A 21,306-nucleotide genomic window follows, 5' to 3' on the forward strand; every position below is an offset into this window, starting at 1 on the left:
ATCTATGCCTGATTTCTTTCTTGATGCCATCTACCAGGAAATAGATCATAAGTATTAGTGAGCTCCTACAGCTAATCTTGGTGGATTTGGGCCAGTGGTATCAGAGGGTTTGGAACAGGAAATCATGTGTCAGACATCTGGTTAGGATGTAATGCAACCAGCTAGAGGAACAACAGGATTTTCAGAGATGTCTTTCAGTATACCTTAAATGACCCTTTTGATGTTTTGGAAGGAGGGCCTCCTACGTAAAATCACAAATGACAGCAATATTCTTTTTTTAAACTAATTTCTGATTATTAAGCATAACAGCAAAAACCAGCATTAAAAACACAGTAGTTAACACTATTCTTAGGAAATGCAGGGGCAAAAGTCAATTATAAGAAAGGGAAACAGCAGAGTGATGTTAAAATTCTATTTGTGTTTTAAATAGATCTTGTGTTGTTATTTCTTGTGCATTTGTTTGCAATACTGATTGGGATATAAATAAATAAACACTTTGCAGATTTCTTCCAAACTTTCTGTTCCACTAGAATCAACTACGTTCTTTCCTCTGTTCTCACTGTCCTTTTTTTTTTTTCTTTTGCCCACGCTACCCTGTACTTCCACAGCTGCACATTTTCAAGTAAGTTTTCAAAAGGAAAGCTGAATTACTTGAGCACATTAAAGATATTTTCCTGATGGAATTCCATTTCTTTAGAGGCTATATACTGTATTGTCATTGACGGTAAACTAATCGTTCAACATACACCTTGATTAAGGTGTGTTGGGTTTCCAGCCAGGAGACAGCAGCCCCAGGCACCCTGGGCAGGCAGCCTCTTCACCAACACCAAGCTGTGCCTGCGACCCCCGGACACAGTCTCTCTCTCACCCCCAAACCTCCAGCTGGATTTTCATCCACATGCCTGTGGCACTGGCACCAGAGGACTGCAGGGCTGGTGTCACGCTGAACCCATGCTGTCCCAAGAAACGGCCACTGCTCGTGGCTTGGGGATGCTCAGAGATCAGAAGGCACCTGGGTCACCACTTGGTGCTGCAGCCCCCATTAAGCAGCCTGGGACTCCACAAACATTCACCTTCCACCTTCTGTTCTTCTCTGTAGCATTTTAACTCTCTCGTTACGTCCCAGATTAAGAGGAATTGAGGATGCAGGGTCTCAAACCCACAACCAAGGTAACAGCATGGGGTTGGGATAGCGACTGTGACGACGATAGCATCAAAAAGGTTCTTGTCTCAAAAATCTGCAGTATGCTGTCACTTACAGCTTGAGTGAATGAGCTCATTATCAAAGTAAAAATTCTAGTTACTCTTAAAAAATTCTTTCCTTGCTAGATTTCTTAAATAAATTCAGGCAAGTAACTTGAAACAAATTTTAAAGGGCAATGACTAACTGTACATTTCTTGTTTTCTTGACACTTCATGCTATGATTCATTTAGGTACAGAGTGCTTACCTGAAATCACCTCTGAAGAAAGCTGTTGTTTCATAGAAAAGAGCTGAGTTATTATGTACTCAGGAAAAAAACAAAAAAAACCCACAAACCAAACCAAACAGGTTTACAGTATCTCACTTTAGAGATATGGGACTGGACCTGAAGTTAACAAGCACCATTTATATTAATTTTTGCCTCATTTACCAGGAATAATGGGGATCGTTATCCTTAGATCTTGCTAGAAAATTGTGGTAAGTTTTTCATTGAAAACTTTGACATTACAGTGGTACAGTTTGAGACATACACAGAGCAATTAAGGTAAAACAAAGCTTGCAGTCAGAGAATATTTAACACATAAGAGCCAAACCACTGGACATCAGGTCTTTAATCTGCAAAACAGTATGTGCAACTGTGTCTTTATTCACCTAATGAGTTTTGCTGAACTTGCCTTTACATTGGTGAGCACTAATTAGGGAAATGTATGAGATTCCTATACCTTGGAGTATAAACTTCCTCTAAAAACCTCCTAGTCTTTTTATTGCTCCAGAAATTTTGCCCCGAACTTGAAGGCTGTCATGGTTTTGCATTTGCATTTACCAGCAAAGGATGAACTGTGCATGTTAATACAGTGGGGTTCTAACGCAGCTGAGGTTGTGCTTCACAGCCAAATGAAGGCACTATTTTAAAAAGTGTTGCTAAGTCATGCCCTCATAGAAAAGCGCTGATTTTTAGCTGCTACAGTACCCCTAAATTACAAGGTTTATGTTTGTCCATTGGAACCTGGATTATCAAACTCTGAGAAGGATGAACATCTGAATGAAGAAATGATCTAGCAGCTACCCCATTTGCCATCCACCATGTTCTATAGCCTAGCAGCTAGAGCTTTATTTACAGAGAAAGTTTGTATAATGTGCCTGTGTATGCATAACCATGTACCTTAGCCCCTCTTAATCCAAATTAAAAGAAACCTGTGACCAGGTACCGTTCCCAGGTACCACGGAGCGTTATGCTGAGGTCCAGTCTCAGCAGAGCAAGCATCACTCACAGCCCACGTTCAGCAGGACAGGACACAGCTACAGTCAGTTCCCAGACACACCGCTGGGCTAAAAAAAAGATCTTGCAAACAGTGAGGGTTGCTTGTTTAGGAAACTCAGTTCCTTTTTGGAAACTCAGTTTCCTTTTGAAATAAACACCTGAAGTCTGACGGCTGTCAGGCACCTTGCCCTCCATTGTTCCGTTTCCCTAGCTGCAAGGAAACTTGGAGATGGAATGATATGTGGAAGACCGTGACAGTGATTTCATTAGTGGTGTTCACTCTTTACTAATGTTTGTATGTTGCTGCCGACGTATAGGGATGACCCTGCAGCAGCCTGTTTTATGTTAAACACCACGAGTTTGTCAGGGGTCTCAAGGTGAAGTTGCATCTTTCATTTGACCTGGAAAAACTTTGGCCAAATAAACTGATATTCTCACTGTCACTCTTTCCACCCTCAGCTCCTTTATAAAGGGACTTGGAGGGTTCCGCGGGAACCCCATCCTCTGTACCGGACCCGGTGATTGATGTCCAGCTACCTTGCAGCAGGTCCACAAACAGCACCACAGGACCCCAGCCTTGCCACACAGCCCTTTGCAAAATACCCTGAGCAAAGTCACCTGAGGAACGGGCACAGGCCCTCCACGTGCATGTCTAGCGTTTGCTGTCAACCACCTGAACCACTGCGGCCACGGCAGGAACCACCATTCCTCACAGGTGCACAGATTCCTTTAGAAGTCAGTGAGGGGCTGTGAAGGAGTACACCATCCCCTCAGGTCCTGACCGCTGCTCCCGGCGAGTTCTGCAGAGCCAGGCACAGGGAGGGTGTGGGAAGCAGCCTCATACGTGTTAGAAGTGGCTCAAATGCTTCAGTCACTGAAAAGCCAGCAATGACTGTTAAAGAGCATAACTGCTGCCTTAGCAAGGGGCAGCCTCTCTAAGCCATGTCGCTTATCTGAAATCTCAGGAAGGGGGTTTGGAACAGCTCTGTTTTTGTTGCTTTTGAACTTGAAAAGACAAGGTTTATTTGGTTTAGCCTGAAGGAACTTTTGGATTCCTCCTTGTTTCCATTTTTCAATAGGGAGATACAGGGAGAGTGTTCGGGTAAATGCCAGAAACACATTTAGTATTACTTTTGTTTCATTTTTAGTCCTTACACTTTTTTTCTAGAGGAATACTCACCTATAGCAAATTAAGTTCTGCTTCAGTTTCATAGCCATGAAGTGTGATTAATCTTACCAAGGAGCTGACTGATAAAATTTGAAAATGCAGGCTATATGAGGCAATATTATTGACTTACTGTATTTTACTGCGATGAATGTTCTCAGAAAGGACTCTTCCATTCTGCACAGCAAAGAAAAATTTTGTAAAAGTTGTCCATAGAAATTAACAGATAATCTCTGTTAAAGCTTGCATAGTCCAAATTACAGAAGGAAAGCACATTGGGATAAGAGAGCAGTGCAGCAGCAGCCCATCTTTTTAAATGCCAGTATGTTTTGTCTATATAGTTAAAGTTAATCAGTTATCAGCTATTCCAAAAGCAATGGAAAAAATAACCAGGAATACAACATTACATAAAATCACAGAATCACAAAAGGGTTTGGGTTGGAAGGGACCTTTACAGACCACCTAGTACAACTTGCCACAGGCAGGGACATCTTTCATTAGACCAAGTTGTTCTGAGCCCCATCCAACGTGACCTTGAATGTTTCCAGGGATGGGGCATCCACAGCTGCTCTGGGCAACCTGTGCCAGCGCCTCATCAGCCTCACAAGAAAGAATTTCTTCCTAATATCTACCCTGAATAAACCCTCTTTCAGTTTAGAACTGCTGCCCCTTGTCCTGTCACTACAGGCCCTGGTAAAAAGTCTCTCCCCATCTTTCTTACAAGCCCCCTTTATTTTACATAGTGAAAGGCTGCAATATACAGAGCCTTCTCCTGTCTAGGCTGAGCAAGCCCAGCTCCCTCAGCCTGTCTCCATAGGGGAGGTGCTCCAGCCCTCTGAGCATCTCCATGGCCTCCTCTGGACATGCTCCAACAGGTCCATGTCTTTCCTGTGCTGAGGACCCCAGAGCTGGATGCAGCGCTGCAGCGGGGGTCTCACCAGAGCAGAGTAGAGCAGCAGAACCCCCCTCCTTGACCTGCCAGTCTTGCTGCTGGTGATGCAGCCCAGGACACGGTTGGCTTTCTGGGCTGCGAGCGCACGTTGCCGGCTCATGTCCAGCTGTTCATCCCCCAGCACCCCCAAGTCCTTCTGGGCAGGGCTGCCCGCAACCCCTTCACCCCCAGCCTGTACTGGTACCGGGGGCTGCCTGACCCAGGGGCAGGACCTTGCACTTGGCCTCGCACATGAATGTAGTTAATACTAAGCCTCCTTTCTGCTTGTGATAACTTCTGCAAAGTGATAACAAAAACTCATGTGAACACCTGCATCTCCAGACTGATGGTGAGCTTCAAGTTTTCTTTAGTGCTGAGTATCATGAAAAATACCATGAGCACTGCAAGGTGACACAGCCTCCTGGGAGATGCTATTTGTCCTGAACATCTATTGCTTTTCAAATTCAGATGACAGTGCTGGTGTTTCTTGGGTGTCAGGCCAGTATGGTGTCAGGAGCACTGCAAGGCCATATAATCAATACAGGGCAAGGCCATCACCGCACCACTCTTTCCTGGGCCAAAATACAGCTACAGAACTATGCAGTTTTTCCTGGAGCTATCTGTGCCAAATAAGCATGCATTTTTTTCAGGATGTTCAGTATACACTGTAATAAAAAAGAAAGGTTTTACTTGAATGGGGATTAATTGAAATCAAGGCAGGAGATCTGTGAGCAGAGGTAATGTCTCCTATCAAACAACACTTTCACTTGCAGCCTAATTCAGTAAAATTACAGATGTCAGACGATGAAAACTGAGTTTAAGTCTTCCATTCCAGTGAAAAATTCCACTTAACAAAATCAGTAAGTCTGCCAGAATTAACACCACATTAAAAAAAACATTTTCTGGGTAGCATTCAAAGAAAGAACCAAAACCACTGCACCCCTTTAAGCCTCACCTACTCCTCCTGCATCCCAACGCCCTCGGCACGGTGCCAGCATACCCACTTGGCAGAGCTGGCTGGATGTGCTGGTGCGGCAGAAAGCCACTTACCCTGGGTGCCTCAGGTGCAGCTGGGGCAGGGGAGACCCCACGGGTCAGATCCAGTGTGGGACCAGCTCTCCCACAGCACTGCCAGCACAGGGCAGTCTCCCCACACGCGTCCCCTCTCCCCACACACAGCCAGGGGCTCAAGTACCTCTCCAGCAATATTATATCCATTGTCCACCCCCTGCTTCCTCCAGTAACCTTCGAAAGCAGGTGCCAAGCCAAGTGGGCAGAGCGATGGGACACTTGGGAATTGGTGAGTGCTGACTCCCGCAGACCATGTTTGTGCGATCAGCAGGAATAAATGTGAGTTATTTTTCCTAATCATATCAGAAAGCACAGGTGCAAATTTCAGACCTGATCTCATTCCAAAATTAAGCATGAATTTAGGAACCGTACAAATCTATTGAAAAGGGCTTCAACAGTGAAAGGTGGGGTTTAAAAGTTGTTTTCCTAGGCACCTGACATTTTTATCAGCCTGGTATGATCTCCTACCCTGTAAAGACTGCTCTCACTGATGTATGTGCTCCATATAGGGTATGTTCATGAACTTCTCAATCCTGACTTCATAACGCTTTTTACATTGAAGTTGTCCTTTATTTCATGTGCAGCACTAAATGAAGTCAAGGATGTGCAAAACAAGGCAGAAGGTAAATGCACACCATCAGCCTTTGAGACAATATTGTCTAATTAAAGTTTGCGGTGCAGCTACATCAGGGTAAGACTCAAGCTGCTGTTCAAACCACTACAGTCATAGTTTTCACCTGTCTTACATTAAAACATGGCTCCATGATAGGATAAATATAACTTGTTTATTCTGTTCAAGCTGTTTGTGAAAGCAGCTTACAAAGCCTGAATGTCTTGCAGAGTCATCATGAAAATTTTCAGTCCAAAGCACAAAATATATTTCTCTGTTTGGCTGGTTAATGATAGGAAAACAGATGGGTTTTGCTCATTTGTCAAATTAAACTGAACCCCCAAAACTATCACCAACGAACCACTCCTGAATGATTTGCAAGGTTGATTTGAACATCACTCTCATTAACACATCTTTCCAGGAAGCTCTAATTACACAGCCAGTGACTCTTCCGTCTCTTGCCCACAGCGACGACTCATTCCCTCTGCCTCTTCATTGTCTTTGAAATGCCGCCTCAGCCTCACCACCTTAACCACTCCTGTCTTCCTCCTTGTCCTGCTGTTGCTCTCTGATTGCAAACAGCTACATGCCAGCCTTCCTCTGCCCCCACCAGCAGCTCCCTGGGCAGCTCTTGGTCCCCCACCCTGCTTTAGTCTCCTTGCTCCCAAAAGTGCTCTTTGCTGCCTTTTCTGGTTTTCTCCACTGAAGCCTCCTTCCCTCCTCTTCTCACCCATCTGGACACTCCTCACTTCCCACCCAGCTCCAGCACCTGCTCTCCTATCACATCCAAGAACCCCCCACACTGCCCGTCTATGCTTCCCTACCAGTCCCCTGACTGTCTCCATTTCAGGACAACCCCTGTGTTTCCATGTTTTCCACGTCTTCACAGGATAGATCAGTATAACTAGAGACTCAGAAAGGGCTGGCAGGACAAGAGACTCAGAAATACCCAAACCCAGGACATTAAACGTTTACGGTATTTTCAAATTAGGTGCATATTCTAGCACTTCAAAACTCAGACGAATAAAATGGAATAGCGTATATATTATTTTAAAGGTAGCAACTTTAGCAAGCCATAGGTTTTGTTCTTTGCTGTCAAAAAAAAAAAAAAAAAAAAAAATCTAACAGCCAGCCAAGTCTCCCTCCTTTGTTCACAACCACCTGAGTTAATAGTTCTCTGTTCCTTCTCTGTTCCGGATCATCAACAAGAAAATTGAGGGGAAAGCAAACTAATGGATCAACTTCAGATGCTAAATTGTGATCTCCCTCAGAACATGTTTAAAGTACAAGCAAAAACACCTTAAAAGCTTGCAAACAGGTATTATGCTTGAGAAGTACTGAAGAAAAGGGACTTATCTAAGCCTGGACACGCAGTTCCACTGATTTGTTATAATTAACAGTAAATATATGACTAAACACTTTGCTGGATTTTAGCCAGAAAATTCAATTCTGCAAAAGCCTGAGCACTCTTCTGCCAATATGAACATGTTCATGAAAGTTTCAAGTAAAACTTCCTATTACTAACAATCTGCTAAATGTCATACAGGCAGCAGCATATTCACTGATAATTGGTACTTTCTTAAACTGAACTGCATCTTTATTAATTTAAACAGGAAGCTGATGCAGGTATATCCGAAGATTCTTACAACACTTTCCTTTTATATGATCTATGCCTTTCAATAGGACAAGACATCCATGGTTAAGTTCCATTGCAGGTGCAGGTAGCTGGGTGAGGAGGAAGGGATTCTCCATCCCACTCTGCACCACCCAAAGGGATGCATGTTCCAGGCCTCTTGGACGATCAGCTCCATCACCTCCCCACCTGCCTCACCTTCCTGCCAGCTACCCTGTGGCTGCAAGAGGAGAAGTTTATGTTTTCCTTAAAAAACAAACAAACAAAAACCACCACAGAACTGGTCAGTACACAACAGTATTTTCTAGCAGATGACTAAGACGTGACTCGTCTGATGGGAGGCAGACATGTTCACATCTGGTCTCATCAGCACTGGCTGGTTGAGTGGTCAGCGAGAAGAGGAGGAGGAGAAGAAGGAAGCAAGCACTTTTTGCTGTAGTACTATAAAACACAAAACTGAAGCAGGTCAGCTCAACAGCACTTTGAAGGCATGCATCACTTCTCTCTACTGACCATGAAAACAACGTAAGGAGGCATGATCAGAGGTGGACATCTAAATTTAAATGTGGTGAAATAAATTGCATTTTCTTTGCTTTTTTCATCACAATCAGTGGGACACAGATGTTTTCCTCTGATATCTCCCTATGCCTCAGTACTTTAAAACACATTTATATGAACAATGGCTTTGTCACAGACCTGCATACATTAAAATTAAAAAATAAAAAATATAAATAAAAATATAAATTAAATTAAATTAAATTAAATTTTAAAAGATCTTCACATACATTAAAAACAATACAAGCCACCAGATGCACAAGAGAAACTTAAGACTGGTAAACTTCAAACTGAAACTGATTATGACCAAACTTTGTAAACAGCCCACAAATCACAGAAAAACACACCCCAAAGAACTGCAGCCATGCGAGAGGCTGCTGAGCGTTCACATGGCAACGCTGCACTCCAGACCCCACTGTGTCCCAGAGCCCAGCCCTCCCCTCAACCCAGCACAGCTCGGAGGGAAACTTTCTTGGAGGGGTTATCGAGGCGGGTTTGACATTATACAGTGAATGCACACACAGAAACCTAACTTTTGACTCTAAACATAAATGTAACATTTTTCAAATGTATAAAACTATATTTACAACAAATAAAATCAAACAAGAGCCAGTACATTATGTATCAGGTTTTTATACCAAACAGCTTCTTCCTTATCCAACAGACTCAGGAAGAATAAACTATACCTGACAAATACTTTTCACATCATTTGATGAACTACCAAAAGGAGTTCAATTGAGAAGGAAAAGAAATATTTCCATGGACTCATGGTAGTAACACCCAAATAGGCACAAAAAAAAGCTCACTAAAATATGCTTAGGTTTTGTACTTCCCTTTGTGGTACTTAATAAACATTCAGGATTGCTCACATATCTAAAAAGTTTAAAATTTCCATGTCATTTATACCAAAGACATTGTCATTATAAACTGTTAAGTACATAAATATAACCTTTACACCTGACTATTTATCTTTAATTATGTAATACGTTTTATAAGCAGTGATATACTACATTCCCTCCTAAAAATTAAAAAAAAAATAATCTAGCAAAATAGGATTTCTAAATATCAAGTATCATGAAGCACTCTGCTGTAAATAGTCCTTTTGAAATGCAAGTGCAAAAAAAAAAATCATTGGCACAAGATCAGTCACATTTCTGACAATGCAGAGCTTCTTATCTTAATTCTACATGTTTCAATGCTTTAACATAACATTAACACTAGAATGTAATCTGGAGACAATCTTCACGGCCACAGTACATTTTTATTTCATTACAATGGTACTTCATCAGTGCATTCACCCAGATTCTGCTTTCTGGCCACAAGTTACTCTGCTGCTTGTGAGTTGCTTTGTTTTTCCATAGCTAAATCACCACCATTTTTGTACTTGTCAGCAAAATAATCAGAGTCAAAGCTTACGGACAAATCAGGAGGACTTACATAAATGTTTCCATTGTCTATTGTGACTTTATGAATCCTTTGTTTGACTCCTTTTGACTGCCATTGTGGTGTTGGTGATGGATCCAAAGGGTTTATTCCTTCATATAATCCTTCTCCTGTTTCCAAAGTAATTTTATACTTGTGCCAAGGACAAACAATACATGCTTGACCATTGATATCCTGTGAGGAGAAGAAGAAGAAGATGAAGAAGAAGAAGAAGAAGAAGAAGAAGAAGAAGAAGAACCACCTGCAAGTCATCAGCTTCTGCTTCTTCTTCTGGAAGAATCTCTAGGGCAAAAGACATGCTTGGTGATCTGGCTGCATGGCTGTCTGTAATTTTACATATATAACCACTTCTTTTGATGTCATGTTCAGATGAAAGTATTCCAAAAAAATGCATTTGAGTTTCCACATGACTGTATGCCACTATATTATTTTTATTTTGCTTACGTACCTCTATTTCTCCAAGACATAAAGGGCCTCCTTCATCTGAAACATGGTAGAGGACAGTATTAATTTATGCAGCAGATGTTATGCTTAATAGTTGCAACATTGAGATCACACGTGCAAATATCTTACGGTAGCAGCGGGAGTCCATAGCATGAAATTTCCCTTCATGGTAGAAAACAACAACTTCTCTGCCATTGACTTTGGCTGTTGTTCTTTGGGACTTCTTTATATCATCTTCTTTGCCAACTAATATAAGACCATCTGGCTCCATTTCAACTGTTCCTGTGCTTGAGCTGTGCAAATCCACATCCTCAAAACAGAAAAAAAATATCAAAAATCCACTTACAGAGCAGTTCACATTTGGACTTCTATACATACAATGGATATCTCAGTCCCAGAGAAAACCCCTATCCACTTAACACGTGAGGCAAAAGGAGCAGAATTTTTTGTAAAAGACTATCACCATGCACACGAAGCAAAGCACAGGAGCTTGGTGATAATGCTCGGCCAACGTGTTCCCTAACAGAACAGGGACTAGGAGAACCAGCTGTTGCAAACCTGATACCTGAGGCTGAGGCAAGATAAATTCTCAATCACTATTCACTTACTCTGCACTTTAATTGCCACCTCCCCTCGAAACTTATATGCAAACAAATACAAGGATATAAATTTATATAAACAAATACACAAGGACACAAATTTATATAAACAAATACATAAGGACACAAATGCAAATATGAAATACCGTACAGTTTAGCTATGCAGTGGGTAGCATTTACACAGAAGTCCAATAGTGTTCTAAATAACATGGCTAGAAATACAAATTGGTACAACTTGCTAAAAAGTTTCGCCTGCAAAAGGGGGAAAAATGATTTATTAAGAAGTCATATTCAAGCTGGCCTTTTCAGCAAATCTTTATGTACTTCCCTCCCTCCTCATATGTATTTCAAATGTCTGATAGCTTCTCCCTCTCCCAGCAGACGACATGCTCACAAAACTGCCTTCCTATAAAATTTTCTGATAATTAGCTACTGTGTTCCAGATCCCCCAGTTCCCAGATCAACCACACCACCCTGCTCCTTCAGAACATCAGGCCAAAAAAGGTCTTTTCATGTGCTGAGGCCAAAGGGGAACCACGCACGGGGGGAATCCTGCTGCAGGGTGTGTAGAACCACGAAGAGCCACACGGTACCTTAGGTCCATGCCAGATTGCAAAGGAGATGAGAAAGCAGATGAAGAAATGGAGGCTCAGAATAATGAGATCCAGCATTGCCTTTCTTCAGCTGTGCCTATTGCAACTGTCCTGCCTTGCTCACATACGCAACAGCTTGCCTCGCTACCCCTCTTTATGTGCACATAGGAGGCGGCAGGGCCAGCCCCTGCAGCTCCAGAGGCAGGATGTATGGAGGCTCAGCACGGCTGAACCAGCTCTGCCAGGGCTGATAAGGACCAGGGACACGCTGGGTCTGGCCTGATAAGAAGATGAGAGCTCTGGGTTCCCCCTGCCACCATCCTCCCCGTGAGCCCATGCCACCACCGCCTCCTCCACGTGGGACACGCTGGACCAAAACCCTGCTCAGAGCCGCACACTGCCTTATGTGTTTGCTCAGGATCAGCAGCTGCGTGTTTCCTAATAAACTGTTACAGCAGGAACGCTGGTGTAAGTAATGGTGTGGCGTTTTCAGGGCCAGTTTTTATCTGATTTACACATGATCAACCATAAGGACCAATCCTCTGCTTTCCAGTTTACAGGAACTTCCACCCAGTCTTACCTAGAAAATGAAACGTCACTGTCAGACTCATGGGACGATCCAACAAAGCATTCACGCCTGTTTTCTTAAGAAAACAAGCATAGCACACAGCAAACTAGCCACAAGAACAGGAGCAGGAAATCCCTAAATTTTACTATTACCTTTTGGCCAACTTCGTCTATAAACATTCCAAACTGGTCACAATCTTAAAATGCAAAAGCCTGTAGTTAGGAACAAGGCACCACTAAAAAAATTGTATGTCTCTACACATACACACATAAAAATAGACACGCACACACACACATATCTACATGCCTCAACACACACACACTTATACATGTATCATAGAATCATAGAGTTGTCTGGACTGGAAGTGACCTTAAAGCCCACCCAGTCCCACCCCCCTGCCCCGGGCAGGGCCCCCTCCCCCCAGCCCAGGCTGCTCCCAGCCCCGTCCAGCCTGGCCTTGAGCCCTGCCAGGGATGGGGCACCCACAGCTGCTCTGGGCAGCCTGGGCCAGCGCCTCGCCGCCCTCACGGGGAGAATTTCTTCCTGATATCGAATCTAAATCTACACTCTTTCAGTTTAACACCATTCCTCCTTGTCCTATTGCTATAGGCCCTGCTAAAAAGTCTCTCCCCATCTTTCTTATAAGCCCCCTTTGCCTTTAAGTGCTGGCAGGCTGCTTTAAGATGTCCCCAGAGCCTTCTCTTCTCCTGATGGAACAACTCCAACTCTCAGCCTGTCCTCACAGGAGAGGTGCTCCAGCCCTCTGGGCATCTTTGTGGCCTTCTCTGGGCTTGCTCCAACAAGTCCATGTCCTTCTTACGGTGGGGGCCCCAGAGCTGGACACAGTACTGTAGATGGGGTCTCATATTTCAACATATTTGGACATATGTATGTCCAAACCAGTATGAAAATAACACCTGGCACCAAACCTCCAGCTCATTTAGTAATGATATTTATACTGTTAACCTGGATTTTTTATACGTAAATTACCAGAGCATCATAGAATGGTCTGGGTTGGAAGAGACCTTAAAGACTTCTAGTTCCACCCCCCCTTGCCATGGGCAGGGACACCTCCCACCGGGCTAGGGTGCTGGCAACCCAGCCTGTCAGCACGTTGTAGACCCCACATGGCCCAAGTGGTGTAAGCAATCAATAGCCAACAGCTTCATTTTACATTGCATAAGACTTGCATGCTTATCTACAGCCAACTGCAGATTAAGAGCTGCCCTGGCACATAGATGGTCCTCCAAAAGAAAGACTCTGAGACAACGTACACTTGTTAACATGCTACTGAGTTTGTTAAATGCACGGTGGCAAAAGACTTCCTTCCCTTAGAAAAGGAGCATGGTTACGGACTCCCCTTCACAGAAGACCTGTAACTAGACCCCTTCACTGCAGGCCGACTATTGGCCACTTTCTCATCCATGAGGTGGACGTTTACCTGCAAAGTACGAATGGAACATGAGAAGTTTCAACCTAGAGCATGCCAAGAGGCAGTGAGACCCCACAGGAGGCTTTGCAGTTTCTCACCGAGAGGAGTCATCAGTCAGGGACAGGACCCAGCATAAGGGAAGGGCAACAGACCTCCAAAGTGGTTTTCAGTCAATGTCACCTTTACTTCTTCCATCTCAGCTCCCCCCTTGGTGCCATTGGGAGAGCACAGCCTCCACAGCTGGACACAGACCAACGAAGACCTGTTTTTTCCTCCCTTTCTTTAAACAGCAAAGCCATGGGCACGAAGCATGGTTCTGGAGAGAGCTAAGCTGGTGAGCATCACTTGCCTATCAAAAGCACATTAAAATGGCAATTTGTCTGTCTGCCCTCTCACAGCCCCTTGCAAAGTGCACTCTCCATCAGACTTCAAGGTGAAATAATAATCAGTTTGGCTTGTTCCTGTTTTTTCCAGGCTGATGACCATGTTACAATCATCTATTCAAACAAGACAAGGAGTATGATGGCCCATAACACCCCCCCCCAGGTCCCATGACAGTGTCTTGGGCTACCAACAGGTACCAGAGCAGAACCTGGCAATGGAAGTAAAAACACTTCAATCAAAAAGAGAAATGGTTATTTCCCACCCACCCCCACCCCCCACACGCAAACACACTTCAAGATGATTTTCAACTAGATTTTTCCTGACGTTTTCTTAAGAGTTTGGCTGTTTTGAGGATTTCTGAGTCACCACACACCATGCTGGACGGAGGCGTCCCTGCAGCCAAGGGCCATCTGGTGGGAAAGGGATTTGTGAGCAGCAAAAGGATTGGTTTTCCGGCTAGAAATACAGCTGGGAATAACAGTGAGTCGTAGTTATTCACTGCTGCACGCTGCTCTAACTCTTTTTTCCCTCGTTGGGAGGGGGTGTGTGCCCCACGTGCCCCGGGAACGTGGGTGTCAGTATGGGCAGCCATCAGGGGCTGGCCTGGGTCCCAACACCTCCCATGTGGAGACCACAGCAAACAGAGACACGACCCCCTGCTCCCCCCACGCTCTGCCGCTCACCCCAGCTGTCCTCTGGAGGGGATGCTCACTGGGGCTGTCAGGGCAGGCAGCGGCGTCAGGCAGGAGGTTACTGAGCTGTGGGGAAGGACCCTGCCAGCCCCAGGCTGTGCCAGGGATGAGGACACCAGCGGGATGATGCCCACCAGTCCCGGCCGGTGCAGGGGATGAGGACCGCTGGGGGAAGATACCGGCTGGTCCCGGGTGGCTAAAGGGGAAGATGCCCGGCGGTCCCGGGCCGCGTCAGGGATGAGAGCTGTCAGGGTATGATGCCTGCCGGTCCCGGGCCGTGTCGGGGATGAGGACTGCTGGCCCCGGGTGGCGTCAGGGCTGAGGACCGCGGGGGGAAGACGCCCGCCGGTGCCGGGCAGGGGACGATGCTCGCCGGCGAAAGATGCCCGCGGGTGCCGGAGGCGGGGGGCGTGCGATCCGCCGTGCGCGCAGCCCACCCCCGGTGCCGTATGACGGCGAGCCCCCTATATATGCCTCCGGGGAGCGGTGCGCTGCCGCCGGGGAAGGTCGGCGGCCCGAGCGGCGGCTGCCCGGATGGCGGAAGACCCCTTCCCCCACGGCCTGAACCTCTCCGCCCCCGGCGCCCCCCCGTCCCGCCCCGTCCCGCGGGCGGCCTGCGCGGGCGCCGTGCTGCTGCTGGCGCTGGTGGGCAACGGGCTGGTGCTGCGGCGAGTGTGCGGGGGGCCGCGCCGGCGGCGGGACCTGCTGGTGGGGCACCTGGCCCTGGCCGACCTGGCGGGCTGCGGGCTGGCGCTGCTCCCGCCGCTGGCCGCCGACCTCCCCGGCGCCGCCGCGCCCCCGGGCGCCGCCGCCTGCCGCCTGCTGCCGCTGCTGCAGCGCTGCGGGCCGCTGGCCTCGGCCCACGGGCTGGTGCTGCTGGCGCTGGAGCGGCACCGCCCGGCGCTGCCCGCCCGCTGCCTGTGCGCCCTGGGCTGGCTGCTGGCCCCGCTCCTCGCCCTGCCCCAGGCCTTCGCCTTCCGCCCGGCCCCGCGCCCCGGCGGGCCCCGCTGCCGCAGCATCTTCGAGGAGCTGCCGCGCTGGCACGGCCTGGCCTTCGCCGCCTACGGGGCGGCCACCGGCTTCCTGGCGCCCGCCGGGCTGCTGGGCTGGGCCTGCGCCCGCAGCCTGGACGCCGCCCGACGGCGGCGGGGGCGCGGGGCGGGGGGCGGCGAGGGGCGGCCCCGGGGCCGGGCGCGGGCGCTGCGGCTGCTGCTGCTGCTGGCCGCGCTGTTCGCGCTCTGCCGCCTGCCCCGCTGCGCCGCCGAGCTGGGGCTGGCCTCGGCCGGGCGGCGGGAGGCGCCGCCGGCGCTGGGCATCGTGGCGGCGGCCAGCAGCGCCCTCAACCCCTACGCCTGCCTGCTCCTCCACGGCCGCCGGCACCGGCCGCGCCGCCTGCGGCGGGGCCCCTGCGGGAGCTGCACGGCGCCCGCCGCCGCCTGCTGCTGCCCCGGCCTCGACGGCCAGGGGCCGCGGGGGGCCACGCTCCGCCGCCCGCTGCGCCGCCGCGCCCCCGGCTCCCCGGGGCCCCGCGGGAGCCCCCGCGCCTCGGCAGCCCCCGTGCCCGAGCCGGCGGTGCGGCGCTAGCGGCGGCGGGGCCTCGCCCCGGGGGAGCGGTGGCCCCGGCGAGGGGACGGGACGGGGCTGCGCGCTGCGGGGCGTGTGGGCAGCCGCGGAGCGCTGCCCCCAGACCTTCACCTCGGCGGTGGCCGAGCCGGGGGTGTCGCGGGCTGGCTATTACCTGTCTGGCATGTTTCCGTGTCAGGCCCGGAGAGGGCAGAGCCGGCAGGGAGGCTGATGCTGTGCGAACTGCCCGAGCGCTGGTCCCATCCGCAGCCCGACTGACTGGTCCCTACAGAGCCTTACGCGTATTTCGGTCGTACCGTGTGGATTTCTTGGTACCTCATTCGGAAATAAAATCGGTCAGTACAAGAAATTTACTCTTTTTTGTTGTTGTTGTTGCCGTTGTTGTAGTCCGCTAGGAAAGTGTGGATGTGACCATTAGCTTTCGGGTGGGCTGGTGCGGTTCTTGGGTCGGTTAAATAGCTGTACAGGCTGAGCAGGGGGCTGCAGTGGTGTGTAGCTGTATAAAACACACCCCTGCTTGTGGCAAAAGTCTTCTAAAACGTGGTGTTTATTCCTGCGTGGCATGTGTGAAGGCAGAACAATGAAGCCATACTGCTCTGAGACTATATCCTCGTTTAGCTCTGGTTTTATTTGTTAGATTTCCATTACACCCACTTCACCAGCTGAATGTGTTGACATTCGTTCATAATGTTCATGTTGACACTACCAGTTAAGCCAAGCCTACATTTTTCTGTGATTCAAGAGCTCTGTTTCTGTAGGACTGGGCACGAAGGATGTGCAATGTTTATAGCCGGTAGCATATGCGTATCAATACTCTCAATATGTTGACGACAGCTCACATGTATGAATATGCCGGAGCGAGAGCTCTGTACCTGCAGACAAACTGCAGCGTGTTTATGCTGTGATTGCATGAAGCTGTTTCTCACCCAAAGACCCTGGCTGTAGCTCCTGCGCGGCTGCTGCTGGTGCAGGGAACAGCACAGCCACCTGGGCAGGTCTCAGGAGCTGCACAGCTTTTTGAACAGCAATGTTTCTTTCCACGGGGAAGCTGCCAAGTGGGGCTTTTTAGTTCTAATTATCTAGCAGTGATCTGTGTGCATTTAGGCTCTCACCAACGATGCTCACAAGGGGGGCAAGGACAGTCGGTTCAGGGCAAGGCTTCTATTTGTGCAGGCTCTTTAGCAGGGCTTTTCCTTGCTTAGGTGATAAATCAGCACTGGCTCAGCGACAGAGGACCTGAGGCTAATCATATTCTTGCTGTCTGGCTCTCACCAACCTATCCAAAAATTTCTTTACACTTTCCTCTTTCCTGTGGATATCACGTCTTGTCTCAGAACTGTCTCTTGCTGTGTGCTGGTGTCACGGGTGGAGAGATGCACTTCACTCCTAAGAGGGAAGCAGCAATATGTTTTATCAGTATAAACCAGCAATTGAACCAAGTTTGATAGTAAATGTGGCCGGTTTGACAAGATTTGATGGCAAGGTACACTTGATTATTTACTGCACAGAGGACAGAGCCAGAGAAGACTGTTGGGGGACCCTCCCATTGAGTCATGAGGTTCAGAAAGGACACCCCTGCATTCCGGAATCCTTCTCAGAGGGGAGTTGTGGTGCGGATGGATCCAAACTTAGTCCCAGAGTTGGTCAATGGTTTCTAGCTGCCGGATTATATGTGCACTGCCAGTCCTTTGTACCACTTAGCCAGGATTTCAAAGTTTAGCATGCACTTAGTCACTTACCAAGAATCTGTTGGGGCGACGAATCTCTCAGCCTCAAAGAGTATGCCTGAGGGGTGTCCCCGCTCACGGGGATACCCTGCCATGCATGAGGGTTCAGCGGGCCCTGGGCTGCCCTTTATTTATGGGTTAAGATGATTGACTTACATTTTCATACTAACTAAAGAAGTTGGTTTCCTTCATACCCAGCTTGAGTCAGACCTCTACCAGCGTTGTGGTTAGGTGGGTGCACTGTTTTAGCCCTTGGCTGTTGTGGGGTTACCTGTCTCCCCAGAATCCTTTTCGAGTTGGAGGCAGCCATCACAGCCAGATGCATCATAGATGTAATGTAATATATAGCTGCCAACGGTAGTTATCACGTGAGCAGGGTTACGGAAATAAAGGTCAGGTTGAGGTGGGAGGACACTGTCATAGCTCCTGTTGTACTGCAGTTACATGTCAAGGTATCAGATGCTGACAGGTAGCTGTAGCATCTCAAGCTCAACGAGCTTCCTCTTGAGGAAGGCTGAAGGTGACCAATTTCCTTAGAAGAAAACATGACTCCAAAGCCAGTGACCTCATGTGATGTTTTTATTTATCTTTACAGTAATTGGTGTCTGCTCATAATTACTGCTGCTGACAAAGGGTCATTACAAAGGTGAGTAGAGGTGAAACTGGGCTGTGTAGATGGGACTGAACTTCATTCAGAAAGAAATAAATAGTGGTGAAGCTGAAATCACGCAGAAAGGGGCTGTGAAGAGCATCCTGCAGGCATTTGTTCTGGCTCCCTGATCTAGTGCAGGATCACACATACCTTGGCCATTCTTGACAAATAATTTCAACATTTTTTATTAAATTCCAGTGACAGAGTTTAGATAGCTTGACAGGCTGTTTACATGTCTAAGCACTTAAAAGTCCTTTCTTTCTCTCCAGACAGCTCATCAGAACAGCCCTACCAGAAAAACTTTTTCCGCTCTCAGTGGCAGCACTTGTGGTGCTCCTGTATGAGCCTTAGTCATAGTTGAGGACTTGTCAAGTTTGTCTGATGGATGAAACACACCTAATATGATTCACAGGTCCATTATTTATAGTATTTTCTTACAAATCCTCTCATCTCTTTATGGCCTTAAGAGACAAAGCCACAAAGTGGAGACAATACCCTTTTTTTAGGAGATTCACTAGTGATAATAAAGTAATTGCCTCTTGTGTCTTTTCATTAAATGATCCTCAAACGTCACTGTCTTCCTTTGTCGCCACATCACGCTGTTGATTCATACTCCTCTCCTGGTTCTCAAAAATCTCCAGGCATGTGTTCTGGGTTTTTTTTTTGTTTGTTTGCTTGTTTGTTTTTTTGCTGCAAAACTGCAGCCTAGAAAGTTTGTTGTTCACCATTTTAAATATTTTCCCTTCATTTTGACCACGACTAATCCATGAAAAACTTCACCTGACTGATTGCAAATTATTTTTCCAGCTAATCGAGACTACTTTAGTTTTAGCCTGTCCTCAGAAGTGCTGACAGTTCTCCCAGGGTGCATTTTCTCACATTTAATAGAAGTGCCGAATCCTGCATTCAAATTACTAACTAAAAAAGTACCAACAGTACTACACCACGTTCTTGCAGACCTTATTTGATCAGCCTTCTGTCTTTAATTTTTGGTACCTACTACTGAGCTTTATTTTAGCCGGTTGTGAAGCTAACTTACAGTAATTTTATCTACTCTGTTGCCATTCCTTGCTTAAATTAAGATCAGGTAGACCATTGCCCAAGTGCATTCAAAGTCTGGATTTCCCCTCTGATTTATTTCTTACCGACTCGGCTAATTATCCTGACAAAGGCAGCAGGTTATTCTCATGTGATTTGTTGGCAAATTCACAGTGGCAGTCTTGTACCTATCTGGTGACATCTAGGAACTTGCATTTGCAAAAGTAATTCCCTTTTTTGTTCATCTGGTCAGTAGCACCTCTCCTGCCTTTGTGAACACTTGCAGGTAAAAAGGAAGGTTCAGAAGCCCTTGGTAGTCAGAGGTAAATCTGAAGAGGCTGAATTGACCTGGCTACATCTAATAAATACATCTGGACCTGCTGGCATTCCAGCCTGCCCCCTTCTCCCTTTCACTGCACTGTGTCTCTTCACTGTTAATACTACGTAAGTTGTTTAGCACGTTTGAAAAACAGGGGGGTTTGCCCTTCGTTAGCTGGCCAGCCTTGCAGATTGCAAACCTCACTCGGTTTGTGTTACAATAATGCAGATGCGTTAGCACAGTAAGGCAGAGTAACCGAGTATGATAAATGCCTCTGTTTTGGACTGAAAATTAGCTCAATTCTGCACTGACACAGGTAGATTGTTTATTGCAAACAGAGGTTGGAAGGCATTAGGGGGCTTTTGCCTTCTCTCCTGACTCTTCAGAACAAAGGTTCACAGGCAAGTAATAACTTGCAAAACTCAAAGTTTGCTTTTAACAAACAAGTCACTATCTTCTCTTTAAATAAGCATTTTAAGATGACCAGGTATAAAAACAAGTACTAGACAGACTTAGGATCCGATCACAATCCACTGCTGGTTGGCTCACATGCCATAGAATTGCCTTGCGAGGGGGTATCCCTACCTCCTGATGCGGTAGCTCTACTTGCAAGCCGGCGCATTCCTGGGCTTTCCTGCGTTTTCTGGAAACCTGCTCCCATGCACTGGGCTTCTTTGGACAGTCTGTGATAAAATAAGTTTTTGCAAGGAATTCTGGTAAGAAGTTTGTTTTTCCAGGTTTTTTTTCCATTTCACAGAGTATCACAAACTGCACTTTTGTAAGCTTAATACTTACAAAGAAATGCATCTTACAAGCTTGTGTCTTTACAGAAACCACTGTCTGCAGAACTGACAGAATACAATTTTCCCTAGTAATTCTTTAAACATTCAGTCGTTAAAAAAGCACACACAAAACACATCCAGTTCACCATAATTTTATTTTAATACATTCTGTACAATGTACTCTCTGACAAGTGAAGTTTATTTGTTCTTTTCCCTCCTGAAGAAGCTTTCATAGGGATATGTTTATTTTCTCTACTTATGCAGCTGCTTTACATTACACCACTAAGACATGGGTTTTTTTAAAATAATTTCATTGCTATCTGAACTCATTTTAGCAAGAATTATAACAACATGTGCTACAGTGTCTGAAGGGTTTTTAAAAACTATTAATTTGTTCCTTGCCCACAAAAAACCCCAAATAACCTGGAAAACATGCTACCATAGCAGTAAGTAGTGTACGGTTAGGCTTAATGTCCTATGAACACAGATGTAGAAAACAGCTAAAACATTCTAATTCTAGTGTGGGAAGTAATTTATGAAATGCATGTGGAGTGCTTAGCTGTCAGAAAACACAAGTATTTTTCAAGTTTATTTTTACTAGCTTACTGCTACTGGTGAGCA

The 21,306-nt window shown here is 46.7% G+C and overlaps 2 protein-coding genes across 3 annotated transcripts; one reads left to right on the top strand and one right to left on the bottom strand.

The window, feature by feature from the left end:
* Window positions 1-9,045: 9,045 nt before the first annotated feature.
* Window positions 9,046-11,824, bottom strand: RFESD (Rieske Fe-S domain containing). The gene is made up of 4 exons (XM_005443405.4): window positions 11,508-11,824; window positions 10,445-10,625; window positions 10,320-10,354; window positions 9,046-10,045 (listed from the first exon to the last, which is right to left on the bottom strand). The coding sequence occupies exons 1-4, from the start codon at window positions 11,583-11,585 to the stop codon at window positions 9,752-9,754; spliced, it is 588 nt and encodes a 195-aa protein (XP_005443462.2). The 5' UTR covers window positions 11,586-11,824; the 3' UTR covers window positions 9,046-9,751.
* A 2,353-nt stretch (window positions 11,825-14,177) lies between these two features.
* GPR150 (G protein-coupled receptor 150) lies at window positions 14,178-20,835 on the top strand. 2 transcript variants are annotated; one of them, XM_055699259.1, is made up of 3 exons: window positions 14,178-16,502; window positions 18,490-18,540; window positions 18,816-20,835. In XM_055699259.1, exon 1 carries the CDS (start codon window positions 15,118-15,120, stop codon window positions 16,165-16,167), a length of 1,050 nt encoding a protein of 349 aa, XP_055555234.1. In that variant the 5' UTR covers window positions 14,178-15,117; the 3' UTR covers window positions 16,168-16,502; window positions 18,490-18,540; window positions 18,816-20,835. The 2 variants fall into 2 exon arrangements, with proteins under 2 accessions (XP_055555234.1, XP_055555233.1); XM_055699258.1 differs by having other exon boundaries at window positions 18,490-20,835.
* Window positions 20,836-21,306: the final 471 nt, after the last annotated feature.

The sequence above is a fragment of the Falco cherrug genome, chromosome Z (assembly GCF_023634085.1).
Source record: "Falco cherrug isolate bFalChe1 chromosome Z, bFalChe1.pri, whole genome shotgun sequence".
Lineage (NCBI taxonomy): Eukaryota > Metazoa > Chordata > Aves > Falconiformes > Falconidae > Falco > Falco cherrug.